This window comes from Rhinolophus ferrumequinum, chromosome 6 (assembly GCF_004115265.2).
Source record: "Rhinolophus ferrumequinum isolate MPI-CBG mRhiFer1 chromosome 6, mRhiFer1_v1.p, whole genome shotgun sequence".
In the NCBI taxonomy this organism is placed as follows: Eukaryota; Metazoa; Chordata; class Mammalia; order Chiroptera; family Rhinolophidae; genus Rhinolophus; species Rhinolophus ferrumequinum.
This window is the reverse complement of record NC_046289.1, coordinates 34,885,292-34,908,058: the sequence shown is the minus strand read 5'-3', so window position 1 is coordinate 34,908,058 and position 22,767 is coordinate 34,885,292. Positions and strand designations below refer to the sequence as shown.

General features: G+C 44.0%; 1 protein-coding gene across 1 annotated transcript in view; it reads right to left on the bottom strand.

Moving 5' to 3' along the window:
• Positions 1-22,767, bottom strand: part of RTN1 (reticulon 1) — a 172,240-nt gene that overhangs the window by 61,790 nt on the left and 87,683 nt on the right. The window contains exons 2-3 of the mRNA XM_033108154.1: positions 19,468-20,241; positions 14,569-15,318 (exon numbers count right to left, since the gene is read on the bottom strand). Of these exons, the coding sequence (XP_032964045.1) occupies positions 14,569-15,318; positions 19,468-20,241 (1,524 nt within the window). The remainder of the gene's footprint in view (positions 1-14,568; positions 15,319-19,467; positions 20,242-22,767) is intronic.

The following is a 22,767-nucleotide window of genomic DNA, read 5'->3' as shown; positions in this document are numbered from 1 at the left end:
CAGTTTCCTGAAGCATTTCATGTAAGAAACAAACAAACCCTCAAGGATGTCTATCCACTCTAAAGGGTTCATTCCATGTTTATCATTGTTGAGAGCACAGCTCAACCATGCCCCCAAATAGTACTTCAAATATTCCTAAAGAATCTGATTCTTCAAAAGGTCGCTTTCCATAAAAATAAACCATAGGGATGAACTTTCTTTGTGTGTCGAGCTCCACTTTGAGAAATGGGGAAGACGAGTCATTCGAAGCTTGCCATGCATTCAGTCCCTTTTAAAGGAAAATGGCCCTAATGGTTCTTTCTGCTAAAGCTGCTACTGCCCTGGTCATTCTTTTGTGCTGAGAGAAGTCCATCCTGCTAACCTGATCAGAGCTGGGGGCTTGAGCTTACTGTGGAAGAGGAGGAAAAATGTCCCTGAAGCGGGCTGTGACAGGTGAGCACTGGGCGGTGAGGAGGCAGTTCGCTCAGGTCCTCCCCATCTGGGCACAGGAATGCTGAGTGCAGGGAAGGGGGGCGGGCTGCTGCCGGAGCTCAGGTGCAGGGCCTGACCCACCCAGACAGCCCATCCCGGCTGCCTCCCATTGTCTGGTGCCCTTGGCAGCCACCATTACTGACAATAACTTGGGTGTATAGCCTTATCTAATACAAAAACCACGATCCAGTCATAAAATGTGATAACTGCTGCCACTTAGGATGTGTTAGGTCTTCTACTAATTTAAGCTCCTTAAAAAACAATCTTCAATGTATTCAATTTAAATCGTGTGACAATTCTAGGGAGTAGGACATATTAGCCACATTTTACAGATGAGGCTTGGGAAGTTTCAGGCCAGCAAGCGGTGAACTAGGATTCCTACCCAAATCTGTCTTATTTCAGAGCTCACGCCTTAATCCCTGTGTAGTACTGCCTGTCTTTATACCAACTTTAATAACAAGCCTTGCTTTTAATTGGATTCAAAATCACAAGAAACATTCATTGCAGAAAGTTTTCCTATTTTATAGGGGTTGTAAAGTTTCAATAGACTGGTTTTGTACAAATTCCATAGGCTCCACAAAGAAAGGCTGAACACAGGCTTACAGTGATGTCACCTTCTGCTTTGCCAACTCAAATCTAATAATGGATACGTCAGCTGAACCTCCGAAAGCATCCTTCTCTGCTGACTGCACTTGCCCTTTCCTGGGCTGGTCACTCCAGGAGTACCAGCCAAAAGGCAGATGCACTTCATGAGGAGCAGCAGGGGATCCACACACGATGTTTTCTTCTTAACTGGCCTATTATTCTTTAACTTTCCATTGGACTCAGTAACTTTTAAATGAGTTCTTGGAAAAGAGCACACCAGCTATAAAACACACTGACATACAATAAAATCCTATACTAGACAATAGCCTCATCTATGCATCTGGAGTAACCAGTATTTAGTCATCAAATGTTTATTCAGTTCCTTCTACTAACCAGGCACCACTGTAGGCACTGGAGCTACAGCAGTGAAAGAAAGTGTGTGATCTTAAAGGGCCTAAAGTCTACATGGTAAAGACAAGGAATAAACAAGTAAACAAATGCTCATATGCTATATTGGGTGATGGTAAGTGCTATGAAGATCTAAAACAAGAGAGCATTGTGCAAGAGGTCTGTGAGACAGACTTGATGCTCATCAAATTTCCAGTGTGCCCCCTGCAGCAGGGGAGAGTCATGGTACGAATTCTAGCCAAGGGACCATAAGCAAAAGTGACACGTGTCATTTCCAGGAGGATTTGAAGGGCTAGTGTTTCCCCTGCCCCGCCCAGCTCTCTCTTCCCCTGGCGTGGCCACCTGGGAAGCCATATGTTGATATTCAGTGGCACAGGAGGGAGGGAGCTTGGATCCCTTTGTAATTTGGTAAAGGAGAGCCCCCACCAACTAGCATCAGGTTTTGTGTGAGCTAGAAATAAACGCTCGTGGAACTAAGCCACTGAGATCTGGGAGTTTGTTGCTGCAGTAGGGCCTGGCTAACAGAGCGAGAACAAATGGGACTGAAGATAACGGGAGCTTCCACACCACGGATGGGGTAGACTCTGTGCCTGTAAACCCTGGACGGACATTTTAAATCACCTGGGGATACTGAAAATTACTGATCGACAGACGTTACATCCAACGACTAGACTCTGGGTTGGGGCCTAGGCAGACATATTTTGAAAAACAAAAAACTCAACAGAAGATGATGAATTGGGTCACCTGGCTGTAGGAAACCTCCCCAGAGGCAACCTGTCCACAATCTGCTGGGGAAAGAGCTTATTAGTGAGATCAAGTTAATGTCCTATAAATCATTGGAAAGCAGCCAACCTGCAACATATGAAAAGAACCTGTAAACTTATTAATTGAAATTTTATAAAAGAATATGTTGCATAAAGAATTCTTGCATTAAATGAGTAACTGCACTAGATTCTTCCAAAGCCCCATCTCACTGTATAATTATTATTAACATAAATATTTAACTAGTAATAAAATCAGAGAGTCATTACTTAACCTATATTATTTCATTTAATCCTCACGAGAATTCTGTGATGCAGGTACTAGTCTCTCCTTTGAACAGATGAAAAAACTGAGACGCTGATAGGTTAACATGTCTTAAATCACAAAGCTAGTAACACATGGTGGAGCTAATATCCAAACCCAGCTGGCCCATGATTCCTTGCCCCAGTGAAGAGTGGGATATGCAATCAAAATAATAGAGAGTCTAGAAAAGGGGGATTGAGACAAAGGGACGTTGAAAGGAAAAGAGCCTCAGGCACGGGCTCAGGGAGTAGCTTCTCTAAGTCTCATTGAGAATCCCAATCCTTAGAGAACAGAATAGTTCACAGACTGCCAAAGTGTGATGGAAATTTCCAAAGAAACAATTCACTCTTCTTGCTCCAATTCTATGCTCACCAGGCAACAATGAGTGGATCTCTACACTAGGATGCAGGTCCCCTGGTACATCTCCAGTGTAAACTTGTAAAACAGCATTCTGGTTTATACCAGAACACACACTGCTGAGAAGGGAATCTTGGACTACTACTGTCGGAGGCTGTAGACCAGCCTTACCTATGGTGCCTCATTCCTTCAGACCTTCCGAGCCTCTGGAGATCTGCTGCATAGGAGGAATCACATACTAACGACTAGTTCACCGACACATGAAAAATAATCAGTTTAATCAAATTAAACCTTACAGTTCACTCTAAGAAATGGAGAGCATGAGGACCCCATGGATACAGGATATAGGGAAGGCGTGTTTTGAAAGGGAAGCAGGACTAGGTCAGGGGCACTGGGCTCCAAAGTGAGGGCCTTGCGTAGCTGAGCAGCAGCACTGAGGCTGGGGATACGTGAGTGGCGGGAGGCAGGGGAACCTGAGATACTGTGCCTACTGCCCAATTTTGCTCCAGTTTTCCCAGAGGTCTAGCTTGCAGAAATTTCTTGTGCTTCCATTCTCTGATGGTCACCATCAGGGATACTTCTTACTTTGCATAACTCCAGAGGGCACCAGCTGCTCACCTTATGGTTATCAAAGATCTGTTCAGTTTTTATGACAATATTTCGGGAAGTAAAAATAAAAGACGTTTAGGACAAAACTGTCTTTTTCCAATTTACTCAGAATTACCCTATTGGTAATTCTGGCAGTAGGGCTGATTAGTGTTAGTAAAGGAGAGTACAAAGGTGAAAGGTATAGAGGAGAAGCAAGACAAAAAATTATGCAACAATGGGGCATATGTTCCAACATACATTCCAACTTCTTTCTCAACCTCATGTTACATCGTGGGTTATCATATTAGTCAGGATGAGCCTGGCTACAATGACAAACAACCCTCAAATTTCAGTGGCTTAACCTGGGAGATATTTATTTTGGACTAACTTAACAGATCGATGTGAGTGTTCATTAGCTGGCAGCTTTCCTCCAGGTATTCATTCCGGGACCTAGGTTCCTTCTCTTTTGCTATCTTCTATGCCTAGAGCCTTGAAGGAGGAAAATGCACAACGGCATCTTCACGACCTTGCTCCAAATGTGACCCACATCACTTCCACTCACATTCCATAAGAATTAGGCTCATAGCTTCACCTTGATGCAAGGAAGGCCAGGAAATGCAGTCCCTGACTGAGCAGCCACTTCCCAGCAGTGACTCTGTTCTATGGAGGAGGAAGTACTGATTTAGTGGAGAGTTACCCTGGTACCAAATGGGCATCGTGTAAATTACAAGAGCAAATATTATATACAGTGGGAGAGGTAAAACTTATAGTTCAACTGAATGATCTTATGTCTCATCCTAGAGGCAGTCAATCCAGATTTGACAGATAAACAGTAATGCTGAAATTCAAAAGGTGTCTCCTTAACAAAGGACTTTGCCCTCAGCCGCTAGGGTTTGGCTCAAAGATTTCTCCATCAACAAGGCCTCTTGTGTTTTTAGACACAATTATGGGAAAGATGTGGTCTCCACGGGAACCACGAGAATGTAAACCACGAGAGGCTTTTGAAATCAAAGTCAAAGCCAAGAGTTTTGGCTTTGGAATTACAGCACATCTTAGTGGAATACATAGTCTATCCAAAGATTCTGTTTTAATAGTTTTCAAGATTCTGTTTTTAGAGGAATGAAAAAGGGCCTAAAAATGTGGACCCCCAGGAAATGGAAGAGAGAAAAATAAAAGGGACAAACTGACAATGAGGCCATTTTTCTTATATCAAAACTATCTAGAATCAAGTTATTTATGACTTCATTTCCAACATTTGAGAAAACTATGATTCTACATAAAACTGATTGAACCATCAGTTGGCTAACCTAAAATTTTAAAAAACTACATTCTTTCCAGGTGATTGGACTGAATTTCTAGCTGACTGACCAAATTAACACTTGAACTAGTTGTATATATTATGTACAATTATAAAACTATTTATATATTTAGGATATTAAATAATGTATATTTAAGATATTAAATGTTAAATCTCCAAATTCTAAGGCAAAAGAGTAAAGCACTTAGGTTTGCTTATAAATAAATCAACTACCTGGAAATTCATTTAGTTAGAAAAGGACACTGGATGAGAGTCAGAAGACCTTATCTCAAATACTGGTTCTTCTGCCTCCTATCACCTAGAACAACTGACTACCTCAATCCTTGACTTCAATTTAAAATGAAGGTGTTGATCCAAAAACTCCAATTAGTACAAAACTATGGTTCATAAATTCTACATAGCATTACATCTTATGCTTTGGTATAGGCTTAAAGTGAATAGTCTAGTTTAAAATTAATTCTAAATAATCATCCTAAGTGAAAACTAAGTTACTTATTTAGGGATTTTTTGAAGCTGTGTCCTTGTGTTTATTCCTAGGAAAACATGAATGGTGATTCAAATGATTGATCATCACATAAGTGATCAGTCCATGTGGACATTATATAATCATTCAAAGACATATTTCCTTACATCATAACCTAGGAGATTTGTAAATTTTAAATTGTGGTGGTTTGAGATGATGTTAAAAAGCAGAGAGGTTGGATATTTTCATCACAACCACTGGATGGCAACAGACATTAACAGTGAGTGGAGATAATAAGAAAAGCCACTGTCCTGCTTTACTTGACTTCCCTTTCCAGAGTTAGATGCGAAATCAAACAAATCTCCTAGAAACATTAGGAGGAGGTAAACAGTAATGAGTTTGGAAGTAAAATAATTAGTTTTGGAATACATATTCTGTTTTCACAAGAGCTTTGTGTATGGATAAATCCCCCCAGATTTCAGTGCTCAGTCAACAGTTGTAAGAAAATGCGGTAGTTGCCAGAAGAGACGAGTTAAGCCAGAATGCTATATTTACCAGAAAACACAGCTTTGTACTGAATAATTTATTAGTGGTAGTGAAAATTTTGATCCTGTGTAATAAGATCAAGCTTGCTACTCCCCAGTCATGACTGAAAGCATACAGCTCAATCCCACCCTCAGGCCTTCTTCCTCAACCATGAATTTTTCAAACTATGAACAAAGGCCACAAGGAGGACCCTTCTGACCCACGAGGCTCCAAACTACTGGAAACATGAGAGGTTAGTTATCTGGGTTCCCACCACGTCCTTTTGGAGTCTTATTCTGGATCTTTGTGAGGTAGGAAGATCTTAGTAGCATCCTCCAGAGTGAACTGGTGAGGCCAAGGTATGCTCACATTATCACCTCTCTTCTTCTCCCAGGAAGAGGCAGAAGTCTCAGAATTAACAGTATAAATTTCATTCTAAACCCCACACATGAACCATTTTAACTAACATCTAAGCCCAAACAGAAAACACAACATTCAAAATTCTGGCACAGGCCCTTGAAAAAGTTGGGATACTAGACAAGGAACCTATCAAAGATTTTTCTGAGGGTTTTGAAAGATCAGCCTTAACACAGTTCCTAGAATAATAATTCTCAAATTCCAGTGTGCTTAGTTAGGATTGACTGAGGAGCTACTTAAGGAACCAGATTCCTGAGCCCTTCCCTAAGAAATCCTGGGATGAGACTTGGAATCTGTATTTTAACAGGTGGCTTCTGATGTAACTGGTGTACCAAGCACACTTTGAGAAACACTGTTTAGAAAAACCAAACACTTCCACTGAGCCCCTAATCCACCCTTCATACCATATCAGAGAGAGAAAAGTCCTGGATCAATATGTCACATGCCAGGAGAGAGATCCAAGATGGCAGAGTAGAACACTGTGTCTGTGTCCTCCCATGAACAAATTAAAATTACAACTCAATTATAGAACAATCAATCTGGAGAACCATCTGAAGTTTAGCCAAACAGAAGTCCTATAAGTAAAAGTAAAAAGAAGAAACCACGTCAAGACTGGTGTGTGTGTGGGGGGGGGAGGGGGATACATAACTGCCCGAAACCTCCTTGTGGCAGTTGAGAATCAGGAGGGATATCTTGGCCATGGAGGTTCCCCCCATAGGAGTAAGGGACCCCAGTGAGGAGCCTGGCTGAGACCAGGCTCCTCAGCCCAGAGAACTAGTGCCAGGAAGAAGAGCCCCCATAACATCTGGCTGTGAAAAACAGTGGCTATTCTGACCATTCAGGTGGGACAGAAGGCTGAGGGAAAACAGACATTCTCTTAAACAACCCATGCACAGACTCACTCTCTCACAGGAACTCACCCTGGGCTCCAGTGGAGGAATGGTGACTCGGGAGGTGTTGGAGGCATACGGAGAAGGAGGTGGGGGACAGACTGAGGTGTTTGGCCTCAAGGTGAGTCCTGGAGGACAGTTGCATTTTCCATGTGTGGGGTCATGCTTCCATGTAACCTGTAGGCAGGCGCCATCTTTCCTGTGTTGAGCCATTCCCCAAAGGGCCAAATCTGAATCTGATTGGTCTGGTGAGCTCCACTGAGAACTTGCCCCAACCAACTCCTCTAACACTGGAGGTACTTTCTCACAAGCAGCCAGCCCCACCCACATTGCTCTGTTTCTTGGAAAACTATAGGAGTCTGACATGCCCCAGGCAGGTGATGTGGCCTCAGTGTGCTCTGAGACTTTTGCTGAGTTGCTCCAGGCTCAGCACTGGCACAAACCAGAATTTACATTAACCTGGTGACCACAACTCATCCCTAGGGACTCCCTGAGACCTATCTCATATAAATTACATACAGCAGAATCTTTATCAGTGGCTGAACCTTAAAGAAGCCAGCAGGTGGCAGCAGGCCTTGAGGCGTCCTGACTTTTTGCAGCGCTATCCCAGTTTCAGTACTGCTGTCAGATATCCTTAGTTCGCAGCATGGACTCTCCTACATGCCTCCAGGTTTAGCACAGGCAGCAAACAACTGCGGATCACTTTGTAGCTCCTACCAGGTAACCTCCGGTCAGTCACAGGCAGTGGTGACCTGGGCCTGCACCAGAGCCTCTCCCAAGACATCCCAGAACCAACATACTTGGAGGTTGGCTTCAGATCACAGCACAGCACTGCCCAATTAGCCCCATAAGTGGCACACGCAAACAGCAGTCTCAACAAGCACCAGAGCCCACTGGGGGGAATCCCACTCAGTGGGATAAACGCCCCCACCCCACAGCAGGCCATAAGCTGTAGACGTGGCCAAACCTCACAGCCAATCAGCCTGAGAGTCACTCTCACCCACTGACATGCCAATAGCAACCAAGGCTCACTATAACAGGAGGGCACACACAACCCACACAAGGGACACTCATGGAGCACTGAGAGCAGGTGACCAGGGAGACTGTGCCACTAGGCCCACAGGGCACCTATTACCTAAGGCCCCCGGGCCAAGACTGGGGGGCATAGTAGATCTACCAAATACATAGAAACAAACAGAAAGACAGCCAAAATGAGGAAACAAAGAAATACATTCCAAATGAAAGAAAAGAAGAAAACTCCAGAAAAAGAACTAAACAAAATGTAGGCAAGCAAACTACCAGAGACAGAGTTCACAACAATGGTTATAAGGATGCTCAAGGTACTTAGTGAGAACTTCAACAAAGAGATAGCAAGCATAAAAAAAGACACAGAAACCATAAAAAAGAACGAGTCAGAAGTGAAAAGTACTATAACTGAAATGCAGAATGCACTATAAGGAATGACCAGCAGATTAGATGAAGCAGAGGATCAAATCAGCAATTTGGAAGATGGTAGCAGAAAACACCCAATTGGAACAGCAAAAATAAAAAGGAATCCAAAAATAAGGATAGTTGAAGAGACCTTTGGGACATCAAGTGTAACAACATTTGTATCATAGGGATACCAGAAGGAGAAGAAAGAAAGCAAGGAATCGAGAACCTATTTGAAGAAATAATGACTGAAAACTTTCCTAACCTGGTGAAGAAAATAGATATACAAGTCCAGGAGGCACAGAGAGATTAACCCAAACAAGATGAACCCAAACAGGCTCACACCAAGACATATTATAATTAAAATGGCAATGGTTAAAGACAAAGAGAGAATCTTAAAAGCAGCAAGAGAAAAGCTGTTAGTTACCTACAAGGGAGCTCCCATAAGACTCAACAGAAACACTGTAGGCCAGAAGGGATTGGCACAAAATATTCAACATGGTGAAAAGCAAGGACCTACAACCAAAATTACTCTACCCAGCAAAGCTATCATTTAGAATCGAAGAACAGATAAAGAGCCTCCCAGACAAGAAAAAGCTAAAAGAGTTCATCACCACCAAACCAGGATTACAAGGAATGTTAGAGGGACTTTATAAAGATGGAAAAAAAAAAAAGATCAAAATCGTGAATAATAAAATGGCAATAGCTACATATCCATCAACAATTATTTTCAATGTAAATGGATTAAGTGCTCCACTCCAAAGACATAAGAGGGTGAATGGATAAGAAAACAAGACTTCACATATGCAGCGTACAAGAGACTCACTTCAGATTGAAAGACACACACAGATGGAAAATAAAGGGATGAAAAAAGATATTTCATGAACATGAAAAAAAAAAAAGCTGGGGTAGCAATACTTATGCCAGACAAAATAGACTTTAAAACAAGGCTATAACAAGAGACAAAGAAGGACACAATAATCCCACTTCAGGGTATTTATCTGAAGAAACCCAAATGCTACTTCAAGGGGACGTGTGCATCCATATGTTCATTGCAGCATTGTTTACAACATCATATGTTCATTGCAGCATTGTTTACAACAGCCAAGATGTGGAGGCAGCCTGGGTGTCTGTCGATGGAAGAATGGATAAAGAGGGTGTGGTACTTATATACAGTGGAATATTGCTCAGCCATGGAAGGGAATGGGTTCTTGCCAGCTGCTGCAGCATGGATGGAACTGGAGGGTGTTCTGCTGAGTAGAGTATCAGAGAAAGACAGATGCAATGAGATTTTGCTTATATGTGGAATCTAAAGAACAAAATAAACAAAACAGAAACAAACTCATAGATACAGAGAACATTGGTGGTTGCCAGATGGGAAGGGTGTTGGTGGAGATTGAAAAAGGGGAAAGAATTAAAAGGTACAAATTGATTGTTACACAGCAATCATGGGGATGTAGGGTATAGCATAAAGATACAGTTAAAATATTGTAATAATGGTGTCATATTGGTACTAGATTTGTTGGGGTGATAGATGGGAGGCAGAGTGAAAAAGGTGAAGGGATTATGAAGTACAAACTGATACTTACAAAACAGTCATAGGGATGTAAAGCAAAGCATAAGGAATATAGTCAATACCTTTAAGCTTTCCCTTCCACAAGGGGCTGAGCCCTGCAAGATCAGGCTGCCGCAGCTTCAACAGAGAGAAGGTGCAGAGGCCTGCCTCCCAGGGCCCCAGAAGGGATGGAAATGGCCAAGTGCTCCCTCATTCTCTCTCATTAACGACCACCATATGCCTAGGACAAGCTCACCAAGGCTTACTACAGGTCTGGGCTGCTTAGTTCATCTGCTTACAACCAAAATTCTCTTCAGCGTGCTTATTAAAAGTGCAGGTTTATGCATGGGTCCATTTTGATTCTGTCGTCCTGTGGTAGGGGTACAGTGGAATCTGCATTTTTAACCAGCACTTCCAGAGATTCTGAGGAACCTGAGGTCCAGGCCACATGTTGGAAAACATTGGCTTACACCAATATTTCTCCAACTGGGCTCACTAGATGCACTCTTGAGAGTTCCACAAAGAGAATTTTTACATATTGTACCTTTATTTTGATAATAAGTTTTCAAATATGAAGAGCATTCTAGATCATCTGGATAATTTTATAACCAGACGCTACTGCAAGACTTCCACTGAAGTGTTTGTAATAGGTGTAGTTTTAACTATATCTCAGGCTGATGAGCCTTCACTGAGTACCAGATCTGATTTAAATATTCACACCAAAGTGAAGCCTGAACGATATTTCTTCAGGATAGAAAGGAAAGGGAATAGAGGAAGAAAATGAGAAGATCTGACAACATCAACGTATTAGGTTTGGGGGATGTCAAATCAACATTGGGGAAATGGGCTTGGAGCTCAGAAGAGAAGACTTCTCCAAAACCAGTGAGCTGCATGGTGCAAACCTACGTGGGTGAGAGCAAGGAAACAAGGCATGAAAAATGACTGGGACAAAACGCAGGGGCAAGGCAGTCACTGGAAGGAAGGTAGCAATAGAGACTGGGAAAGAGGTCAGAGAGTAAGGGATAGAACTAGAAAGGAGAAGCATCAGGGAAAGAAGGGAGGAAAAAGTTCTGAGAAGGAGAGAACAATGTCCAGGTGAGTGAATATTGTCTCCCATTTTACTGTTAAATGAAATAAGTTATAAAACAGTCTGTTCAATATGATATCACTTGAGCAATAAAAAAATGTCTCTGCCCAAAAATACTTAAAGAAAATGTCTGAAAGGAACAAGCACAACAACAAAAAAACAAAACAAAAGCCTGGAGTTATCTCTGAGAATTAGGAACAGGAGGGTGCAGGAGGGGAGCTTTAACTTTTTATTTTGCACCATTTTTGTACAGTTTGAATTATTATTATGAAGATACATTACCTTCTCACTAATGTTTTAATGACTGGTCAGCAGTATGACATTAAATTACCAGAAAGGACAAGAAAGATCAGACTCAAATGAGGCCATTTGGGGGCAAGAAGGTGACCTTCCTTAGAATGGTTTCAAGCAGGAATGTGAAAGCTGGCTGCCATCGTCTAAAACACTGCTTCTCTAGCTTTAACATCCATATAGGAATCATTGGGGGATGTCGTTAAGATGCAGACCTTGATCTAGTAGGTCTGGGTGGAGTCTGAGATTTCTAACAGGCTCTTACACGATAATCTACATGGCTGTTCCAAGCACCATACTTCTGAGTTGAAAGGTAATCAGAATGGAGGAAAAGGAAGTGACTGCAAAGAGACCAGTATCTCCCAAAAAGTGTTCCCCAAAGGATGAACCCTGAGGCACGCTCCAATAAAAAAGATTCCGTAGTCAAACAGGTTTGGTAAATACCACACACCATCCTGATGGTAATACATTGGGTAGTAGTGTTTTGTTGAGATTTTTTTGTTGGCTTTTCACTCAGATGTTCCTAACAGTTAGGCTAACCTTTCAACAATGAAAACTTATCTCTGCTGTCAGACTCTGATGTTCATAACAGGCCATTTGGAAGGTGTGGGGGAGCAGAATTACAGGGTAGCAGGAGCTCAGGGGTGCACAGAGGAGGGAAACTGGAATATGACGAATGGCATTTTGTCTCCAGTACAACAGCAGCAGAGGTATCTGAACGGTGAGAAAGCTCCCAGAATAGACCTGTTAGGGCATGTGCACCAGTAACGCCTGAGCATGCTTGTGAATACCTGAACTTGAATGCATTTATACTGCCAGCGGCTTCATTGGGCAAGAGAAGGAAACCTCCGAAGCTGACTTGACCTCCCTGCTGAAAGGAGTCGGCTTCAAGCAAGCATAATCCTACCGTCCACTGACAAGTGGTTAAGAACCGCCTGGGGGTGGCCTGGCAGCACGGATCCTCTTGCCTGCTGAGATGGAGCAGGTGAGACCAGAAGGAACCTCAGAACTCAAATAATGTGCTGGCGGCCCTGAGTCATCCACCCAGGACCCCCAGTGCTTGGCTGCCGCAGAATGGCCTTTTAGACTCTCTTCATAGGCACTGCAGCTGAGCAGGAAGTTTCAGGGAAAGACTGGATTTCAAAGGATCCCTTAGTGCAGAGAGAGCAGAGGTTATTCACCCTGGCATGCCTTAATCATTTGAAAAGACTGCCACTCTCTTCTCTCTAATGTCTAAACTTGGCAGCATAGGGTCTGAGCCATATGGGGCAACTTGCATCAAGATTAGAATGACACCAGAATTGGCCATGAAAAAAGCTCTGAAGCCTTTGCATTCACGGCTGCAGGTTTCCATTGCCTTCGCTCTTCATCAGATGTCTGGTCAGTCAGTCAGTCAGTCCCAGCAGACAGTACTTGGCTCTCAGATTTACTAGGGAGGGAAATGGGCCCACACAATTCCATTTGCTCCTTATTAGACTTCAGATTTATTTACTTTTGAGAACAACTATATTTGAACAGCACTCTGCACATGGTGATTATGTCAGGGACACTAGGTAGGGGGTAAAGAGGAAACGTGCCTGTTACAGGACAGTGATATGAACTCCAGCTCGACTGCCTCAGGACGGCAGGGGACCACAGGCTATTCCCGCTAATGCTATTTCTGAGGCTCCCTACAAGAGTTCTTTCCCATCACAGAGCGGTGGCAAAAGCATCCAAACTAGTTTTAATAGTCACCTAACAAATATACATCCCCTTTGTTAAATTTGTCATCAAATATCCTCCTTATTGCACTCACTAAATACATTTTAAACTCACAGGGAAGAGGTATCTGGGAAATCAGGAGTCCATTCTACTGGCCCCACCATGATGCCATGTGTCTTAGCCACCAGCAACCACGCGGCAGGTTATCTTTTTATTTCATTCCTCTAGATTCCCCCATTCCAATGTGTTAATTTTAAAGAATTTAGAAGCTCGTTTCCAGTCTATAATGAGATAGATTTTTCCCTCTATTTTTATATGAAGCACTTTAATTGCTACTAACAGCGTTGAAGTTAGCGCATACACAGGAAGGAAGGTGTATCCTCAAAATCATTTATCCCCCAAAAGCAAAATACTTCTAAAGGAATAAAAAGCAGACGAGATGAGTGGGAGGGGACTTTGAAAAAAAGTATGCTTTGCGGTTTGTTTTAAAGTTCTACCTGGGTGTTCTCCATCCAGGAGCTGGGGAGAGAGGTTTTCTACCTTCACTCAATGTAGCCCATTTAACCAAACTACACAGGGCCTAATTTATTCACCTGCCTCTGATTCCTCTCCTGAATTCCACAGGACAATCAGATGTGGTGGATGATTCTGGAAGAAGAATGCCCTCTACACATACAATGTCTGGAAGATAAAATAATGACTTCCATTTTTCTTGGATTTGGAGACTTCCAGATTTTTCATAAGAAAAATATAATGGCCAAATTAAAATAATTCTATGTTATAAGCAACATTAAAAATTAATTAGTCACCTTCGGTCTTGCTTAGGGACAAGAGCTTTGGTCCCTGTCTTTCCTTTCTAGCTGGGACACAAAAATCTTATTAAGATCCAAATCCCTTGTTCCTTGGGTAAGAGAAGGGATGGTGGCAGAGATGCACTTGGCCCATCTAAGAAACAAGTTTGGCTGGCAAAATAGCTAATGGTAGGTCCCAGCATCTAGAGGGACAGTAGCCACTCCCCACCACTGAGGGGGGCGGGAGATTGGAAATGAGCCTGGAGTATAACAAAAAACCCCATCCCTTCCCTAGAGTGCAAACCCAGCCCTGTAATGAAAGGAAGGGCACATTCGCCCCATTCAGGAGATCTTAGAGGGTACATAACACTGCTCATTATTGGAGATGCTTGGATTCAGCCAGCCCAGCGCCTCTGTTCGAAATGCACGGTTCTGCCACCGAAGTCCCAGCTGCGAATCTGAGTTCTCTCCTCCCCTCCCATGCCTCTGGATTTGTTCTCTGATATCAGCTAGGACATGACTGCAGGGCTGGGCCTGAACTACCCCTGTGGTGAACGCCTCCGATCACCCTGGGAAAGAACACTAGGCAGGCAAGCTGCTTCAAGCAGGAAAGCTGGCACTTTACCTTTTTGCTTATTGAGAAACAGCAGAGAGGGCGTGATGCCAGGACCTTGCAGCGCCGGGTCCTGTGTGGATCTGGAGCTTTCACTGGAACTCGCTGCTTCCGCAGTTTTCCGGGGCGCTGGGGGCTCCTCAGGTGCTGGGGCTCCGTCTCCAGAAGGCAGCTCGGGACCAGTTTGGGGGACAGCGGAGGGGAACTTGGGGAAGGGATCTGGCTCGGCCAGGCCCCGCCGGCTGGGTGCGCGCTCTTCGGCCCGGGCACCCGGCTCCTCCCGGATGGCGTCCAGGGCGCCCGGCTTTATTGGGGGCGAGTCCTGCTCCCGCTTGGGGCTCTCCTCTGAAGCCGAGGACGCGTCGCATGACTCAATGATGAGCTCACTGTCCAGCTCTGCCTCACGCTCCTCTCTCAGGATGCTGTACTGGATGGATGGCGAGGCTGGTGAAGGCGGCGGGCCACCCACATGGCCGAAGGTCACGTAGCCAGAGGTCAGTGCATCCTCAGCGGCCAGTGGGTCCTCGGACACTAGCTCGATCTCCGAGTCCCCCGACTCCGCGCTGCTGGCCTCATGGTCCAGGGGGCTGGGTATTGTGGGCAACCCAGACCTGGCTTTGGCCTCAGGCCTGTCAGCCACCTGGCCCGCGGGCCGTGGGCTCTCCACTGTTTCATATGATAACCCCTTTGCTTCTTTAATGGCAGTGATCAGCTCATCCTCGGAGATGCTGCATTTCCCCTGGGATTCTGCAGCAGATGGTTCTGTCGTCCCACAAAGAGAAGAGCCAGAGAGGCACACACACACAGACAGACAGACAGGTGGACAGAGAGAATAAATAAAACAAAGTTTCATTAAGGGAGATGTTTTTCTGTTGCTTGAGAAACACATATCTCATTAGCACAAAAATAGTCTGTTTCCAGGGCTATGCTGGAAAGACAGGCCACCTGAATGAAAAGGCTAATTACTGTTGTGGCCCAATTAATCAGTGTTTTACATACCTATCTATCTTAATCTCGCTATTTAAAAAATGACCCAGCCATTTCTTAGCAACAGCAGCACCCCGGTTGTTTTTTCTGTTTCAATGTGGCAAAGATTCTAGAAGTCATTATTTTAATTTCTAATTTATTCTCCCAGGAAAGTTTTGCAATTACACAGAACAATCTGATGGATATAACTCTCTAATTTGACCCACCAATATCAACAAATCACTCTTATTCCTTGTCCATTGCTGTTTGTGTTCCCTCCTTAAATAAGACAAAGAAAGCTAATCTGGATCCTTGTATACAACTTGATTTCCGAGCTTTACATTTCCCATAAGAAACACTAATTTTACTCTTCTTTTGGCGAAAAGTGTAACTAGGGGGAGCCATATAAGCGAGAGTATTTGCCCATCCCACCAAGCCAGAAGTACAGACAACCGCAGTGCACCATCCCACAGCATTTCTAATGGTGGGGCCCACTGCTATGCTTTTCTCTCTCTTCATTTCCTCTTGAGAAGAACATAACCCAAGAGTCACCCTGAGCCCCCCGGGTGAATGCCTGCCTTCTGCCTGATGTTTATCCAGATGGTCCGAAAACCTCACTGGTCATCTTTGCTGTTATTTCTGTCCCTTAGATGAGAAGATCTGGGATCACCTTGACAACAGTTTTCAGGAGCTTGGTTTTTCCTTGCCACACAGTAGGGCCTTACTTCAGAATATCCTAGACAGTGGTCTCTAGCCCTTTTGTGAGCAAGAACTATTTGGGAAGGGTGGCTAAGTGGTATGGGATTTCTTTGGGGGTGGGTAATGAAAGTGTTCTAAAATTTATTGTGGTGATAGAGACACAATTCTGGGAATACACTAAAAGCTATTAAAATTACACTTTAAATGGGTGGATTGTATGATACATAGATTATTTCTCAATAAAGCTGTTTTAAGAAGAAAGAGAGAGGGAAGGAGGCTTTTCCCCTGAATTAGCACTTACAGGAGAACTGGCCAACCTGTGTTAGACTGGAATATGAGTGAGAAGTAACTTTAATTATGTTGAACACTGAGATTTGGGGATTTACCTGGATCTGAATGAATGCACCCTTTTAATCTACATTCTGCTCTGCTTGCCTAACTAAATTCACTGATGACTCCCAGATCACTGACCCATCAATAGGACACTGCAATTGTTGAGGGGAGGAGTTATGACAACCTAATGAGTTATGGTGGCCATAAGGATAGAAAAAGGAGGACAATTCAAGAGACACTGAAAAGAGAAAAAGCACAGACTTGGGGTCTGACTGATATGGTGAGTGAGAAAAACAACGGGGTTTTGGAAGTCACTCAGAAATGGTGAGCCTGGGTGAGTAAAATGAATAGGAATTCCATACCCAGAAGCATAGAAGTCAGAACAGTGAGCTGTTTTGAAAGGAGAGGGGAAGACAATTCTTATTCTGGATATCTTCCCTTTTTGTGGCTCACATTCTTCCAGTTTCTCATGCCAGAAGCCTCTGTCTATCTAAACTGCTAGGACGGACCAAACTCCTGCTTGTTCAACATTCCTGGGAGGCTGCAACACAGGTAGCCAGGCAGACAGGACCTTGGGCTCAGAGGGCTACAGGTGGCCCTGCAGGGCAGCCCACTCTGTGTGCAAGCTAGTCTGATGACGTCCTTCAGGAGACTGGCTGGTACCCACTCATCCTGCACAACTGGCAGCCCCTGGGTGGTTTGCATTGTTTGTGTGATGATTTGGTTAATGTCTGTCTCTTTACCCTCCCCGGTCTTCCTGACCTCAGACGGAAAGCACCATGAGGGCAAAGGGCAGACAAGGTATTTTTGTTCCCTTTCATATCCCTAGCACCTAGGGCAGTGCCTGGTACACAGAAAGTACTTGATAAATAGAGCTCATGTGAGGACTGGTTCAAATGTTTAGAACAATGTTCTTACTCAGGTGTAAGACTCAAAACTACCCTCAGAAATTCTAACTTAGTAGAAGTAAGGCTGGACAGGGCCCAGGTCAGAATAAAATTGCTATTTCTCCTGTTCATTTTATTCTCGTATTTTATTCAGTAGGACTCAGATGTTATGATATGGGACAAGTGGAGAGAGGGGCTGACCGTGGGAGAGAGCTATGGAATGGGACAGGGGACTTTCTCTTTCTTGAGTAAACCTTGCTTAGAATGTTTACTTGGAGCAACCGTCAGGCAGACAACTCAAAATCATAACACTCCAAGATCATGCGAGCCAGATCTGTCTTTCTCTTGTCTTGAAGTGGCTCCAGAACCCCGGTGGGTCATGGCATGAAAAAAATGGAAATTTCGTAATAATTGATGAACTCTACACCAAGTCTTTATCATCAGCTTTGTAAACTGTGATTTTTACACGAGGCATGGGCCAGGACAGTGGACCTCTATATGCCAATACATTTCACTCTTCCTGAACACTAACTGAAGTTCTTCTGGACCGAGCACCAGGCAAGCCTGGAGCTCTAGAAGACACAGCTGATAGTGTCACTTACATCTTCAGAGGGCCAATATCTTTATCTCATGGAATAATAGAAGGGTTGTATGATGCATTGCCAAAAAGAGTACAAGGAGGCTTTGAGACTCAGATATGTCCCTATCTCATGTTGTAGGCTGGGACAAGTCACATCTAATTCACTTGGGGCTTCAGCTTCCTTATTTGTCATCTCTACCAAATCTCAATTTACATCTTATGCTAAGTTCACTGCGCCCTCACAGGTCATGTCCTTGTACCTTCTCGGACTGGAAGGCCACCCTTCCCCTTCCCTTGTTTATTTCTTCCTGCTCCTTTAAAAGTCACTTCAGGTCTCAGCTCACCTGGGAAAGGAGGTGTTGGACTTTGATGCTGCTTAGCACCTTTGTTTCCCTCTCTCAGAACACAAATCACACCATTGTGACTATTTCCCTGGTCATCTATCCCATTGGGAGGCAGGGACTGATATAAATATGTATATTTAAATCCAGCATCACCATTGCCTAGTACAGTACCTGACCAAAAGAATGTGTGTATAAAGTGTTTTCGAGTGGATGAATTTTTCGAGTGGATGAATAGGTGCACTGGATCTTTGAGACCCTTGGATCTTTATTGTTGAATGAGTCCGAGGTGCACACAGGACGGAGATGCACACGGGATGGAGATGCACACGGGACGGAGATGCACAGGGTGGGGACAGGGAAGCTCCTGCTCCCACACTGGACTTTCACCCAGGTAGAGGTTACCCTTCGTGTTTGAGAGGATTATTGAATGTGATTCAACACTCTGACTCAGTAAAATGTTCAAGGTGAATAAAATCACAGCCTAGTGAATTCCAGACTTTAAAAAATTCTAACCAAATAAATCCTTTAGTTTAAAAAATAAAATTGTATGCAGATCTTCAATAAACTAAAAAGATAAAAAAATAACAGAGCTGAATTGAAGGGGGCGGGGAGAAGTAGCCTTTGTTTATGTTACCTCTCACTGCCCGTGACCGCCCAAAAGACCCTGAAGCCCACCCCCGTTCATTGTACAGACTTGGAACTGACACCAGGAATGTATATGCCGTTCCCCAGGTAACACAGCCGGTCTCAGGAGAACAGCCAAGGTGCTCACCGCTTGATTCCCCCGGGGGGTCTGGAAGGAAAGTTGCCCTAGAAGCAGGTGATATGTCTTTGTTTCCAGTGTGTCATCCTTACCTCTCCCCTCAATAGAAGACAGAAACTGTTGACAAAGCAAATCTGACAGGAGTCTAAGGAATATCCCAAATTTCAAACTTTGTACAATGGGCGCAAGACTGAAAAGGTTGTATGTTAATTAAATCAGTTAAACTGAGACTTAAGGGAACTCTACATAGTAAAGTATTTTAAATGCAAATCTTCATTCCTTTACATTCAGATTTCCATGTACTGGGTTTTCCCAAGGCAAGGACACCAGTTTCCTTACCTGTTCCGGAAGACGGAGGAGTGACCGATCCTGGGCTGTCATCTTCAGGCTCTGAGACAGTGACAGTGGGGACGGTGTCTGGACTTGGTTTCAGGCAGGTATCTTGCTTCTCGGGGGTCTTCTCTTGGGGAGCAGTTTCAACAGAAGGCTCCACATCAGTCAGCGTGATTTTGACTGGGGCAGTGACCAGAGGTGCCGTATGCTGCTCTTCAGAGAGATCATCTATATAAGATGCCAACGTTGATTCTTCAAATATATGGTCCTTGAGGAATTTTCCCTCCACAGGAGCTGGCTTCTCCGGTTCACAGATCTTTTCGGATTTTGTTGAGATTTCAGTGTCCTCATTCTTAAAGTCCAAATCTTTCTCTTCCAACTTGGGGTGATGCTGCTCCTGATATTTCACCTCCTCTGGCCTGGTTATATCAATGTACTTGTAGGCTTCTGCTTTCATCTGGTCCAGGGGGTCTGCTAAGATTGTGTTCACTTCGATGGACTCTGCAGGAGTCATCTCTATCCCAGAATCAGAACTAAATAAGCCATGAGGCTCCATCCCAGGCACGTCTGGTAAGGAGGGTCCAGGGGTGCTCAGCTCCTCAGGGCTCTCTGACGTGGTGATGTGGCCATTTTCCTTCTGAAGAATTCCAGTGAAATATGTAGACTCCTCCCGAGGTGGGTAACAGATGTCGGAAATCAGAGACGTGTAACACGCTCCTTCCCCATCTCTCGATGCTGCTGCAAAGGGATGATCCATGGCACTGGAGACATCTGCTGCAGCTAGGAATCAAAACAGCAGCAGACAGTGAGTGGGCTCCGGGCTTCAGTTCTCCCCGCTGCCTAACCCCCGCACCCTGCCCTGGGGAAACACAGCACCCCTTCTCCTCCAGACCTTAGAGTTCCCTCGCAGCGTTGGCATGTTCATTTTCCTGATCTCCCTGAGAGCCCACAGCACTGGTATTTCCCTGACTGCACACTACAGAGGCTCCCATACGCCGCCACGCCCAGAGAAGTTGGGGACAGATCCCAGAGGATGACAAAGGTGATTTTTAACATCTACTAACTCAGTGCACAGTGGCTTGGTCTTACTTAGTATTACTCAACAGAAGCCCTCTCTGTATGATTCATGAGTCTTTAAGCGGAAGTGGAAATGGAGGCTAATTCAGGTTTGTAAGTGCAACAATAGGAAAGCAGACTGGGGAGAAGGGCCGCTCGTGGAGACCCAGGCAGCTGGGAGAGGCTTCAGGAGACCCTCTACTCCCGCCCTTTCCTCCAGGGACTCCTGCTCCACCTATGCGGACACCATCCCTTCTCTTTTGAAAGGTCCTTAGAGAAAGGGACTCTGAGTTTTCTGATGGCCTCATCCCAAACTGGTATCACCTTAAAGGTGCTCTTCCCTATTCCTTCCGTTTTCTCATTTTGTTTCACTCCTCATTCACTCATCTATGGCCCATGCTTTTCCTTCCAGTGATACTTAGAATGACCAACTGGGAATTTCTTAGTTCCACCAGCGATGCCATGGGCAAAACAAGTTTCCAAATTTGAGTCTGTCAAGTGTTTTCACCTGGCTTTCATTTGATTCATAAACCAGCCAAAAGTTCATTAATAGCAAACAGAAGAGGAAAATCCTTTGTTTTTCTTGACTATAAAATACTGTCACAGAGGAAGACAAACCATGTTTATTGAGAAGTTACTATATGCTAAGCAGCTGGATTTTACCTAATTCTTACAACTATATTATAAATCAAGCCCCACACTCTCAACACACACACACACACACACACACACACACACACACAGCCCTTAAGACGCACTCGAAGAATATTCCAGATGAGAGGAGCACCGACTCATAAAAGTAATAAAAGTAGTAGCAATAGTATAATAGTAATAGCTAATATTTGAGCACTTGCTATGTATCAGACATAGTTCCAAGCTTTTCATTAATATTGACTCACTTAAGCATCAGAGCAATCCTAGGAGTTCTGAACTATTATTAGCTTCATTTTACAGATGAGGAAACAGAGGAACAGAGGGTCTAAGTAATTCACCTAAAATCTCACAGGCAGAAGGTAAAGGGACAGAGTCAGAATTCGAACCCAAGCAGTCTAAAAGTCAGGAAACCTTCCATCATGCCTTTTAAACCATCTTAAGTCAGTTTGTGAAGTGATTTTTTTTTCTTAAGTAATTTTGAAGCAGTATCATCACAAATTAAGTTTTGCCTTTTCCTAAATTTCTTCTTGGCTGCTTGAGTCACTGTTTGTCTAAGGAGAATGAAAAAAGCGCAGAGCCTCTTCACCTAGCTCAACACCTAGGACAAGACCTGGCACATAGTAGGTACTCAATAAATATTTGTGAAATAAAAGTTTGAAATTTAGAATTAAGCACAAGTAACAGGATTGTGTAAGAAGACAGTCTGGCAGATTCCCCCAAATTGCTGTTACTCATTTCACTGAGTAAGTGGCCTCATTCTGAGAGCAACAGAGCAGTTCAAATCTTTATTTTCATAAAGCTTCTACTTGTACATCCTTTGCATATGGCAGCCCCTCTTTTCAAGTTAGAACAAAGAAAGCTCAATAACAAAAGGAATAATAACAGTAATGATGGGCCTTATTGCCTACCATATATAGACCACACACACACACAGAAAAGCCACTAAATTTAAATCTGTGTGTGCACACACAACTTTATCCTAAAGAATTTCTTAAGCTTCTTTTGTTATGTGGGTTCAACCTACATGAAGATGTCACTAGAGGTAGGGAAATCAATCCTGAAATATTTCATGACAGACATTTGGATCTTGGGATTCTATACCACAATTATCTGGAACCACTTCCACACGTTAGTTGGTAATTGTTCGCCAGAAAGCAAGGAGGGGGTTGCCGATGAATGTACATTGTCACAGGTGTGGGGAGTGAGGAAAGGGATGCTCTCTTGGAGAATACACGGTAAGTAGTTTCCAGGGCTGTGTCATTACCCTTCAGTTCTCACTTGAAGCTTCTATTTCAGAGGCCACCTCAGGGCTCCTGGTCCTCACCACCTGGCATGTTGCACAGCCCTCCAGCCCACCGTCTCCTGACAGCAGTTATCACACTACACACAGTTCAGCAACTGGTCCCAGGGTTCTACCCGGCCTCACTGGATGATCCTTCGACCCTGCAGCCTGGCATTTGAGACGATGGGAATACCATCTCATAGCCCTGTCCCCACTGCTCTCCACAATCTCACACTAACTCCATTAGCTTTCTGAGACCAGTCTTCCACTCTTCAATTCAGACTCTGACTCTAGTTAATATAAACTGCCCATCA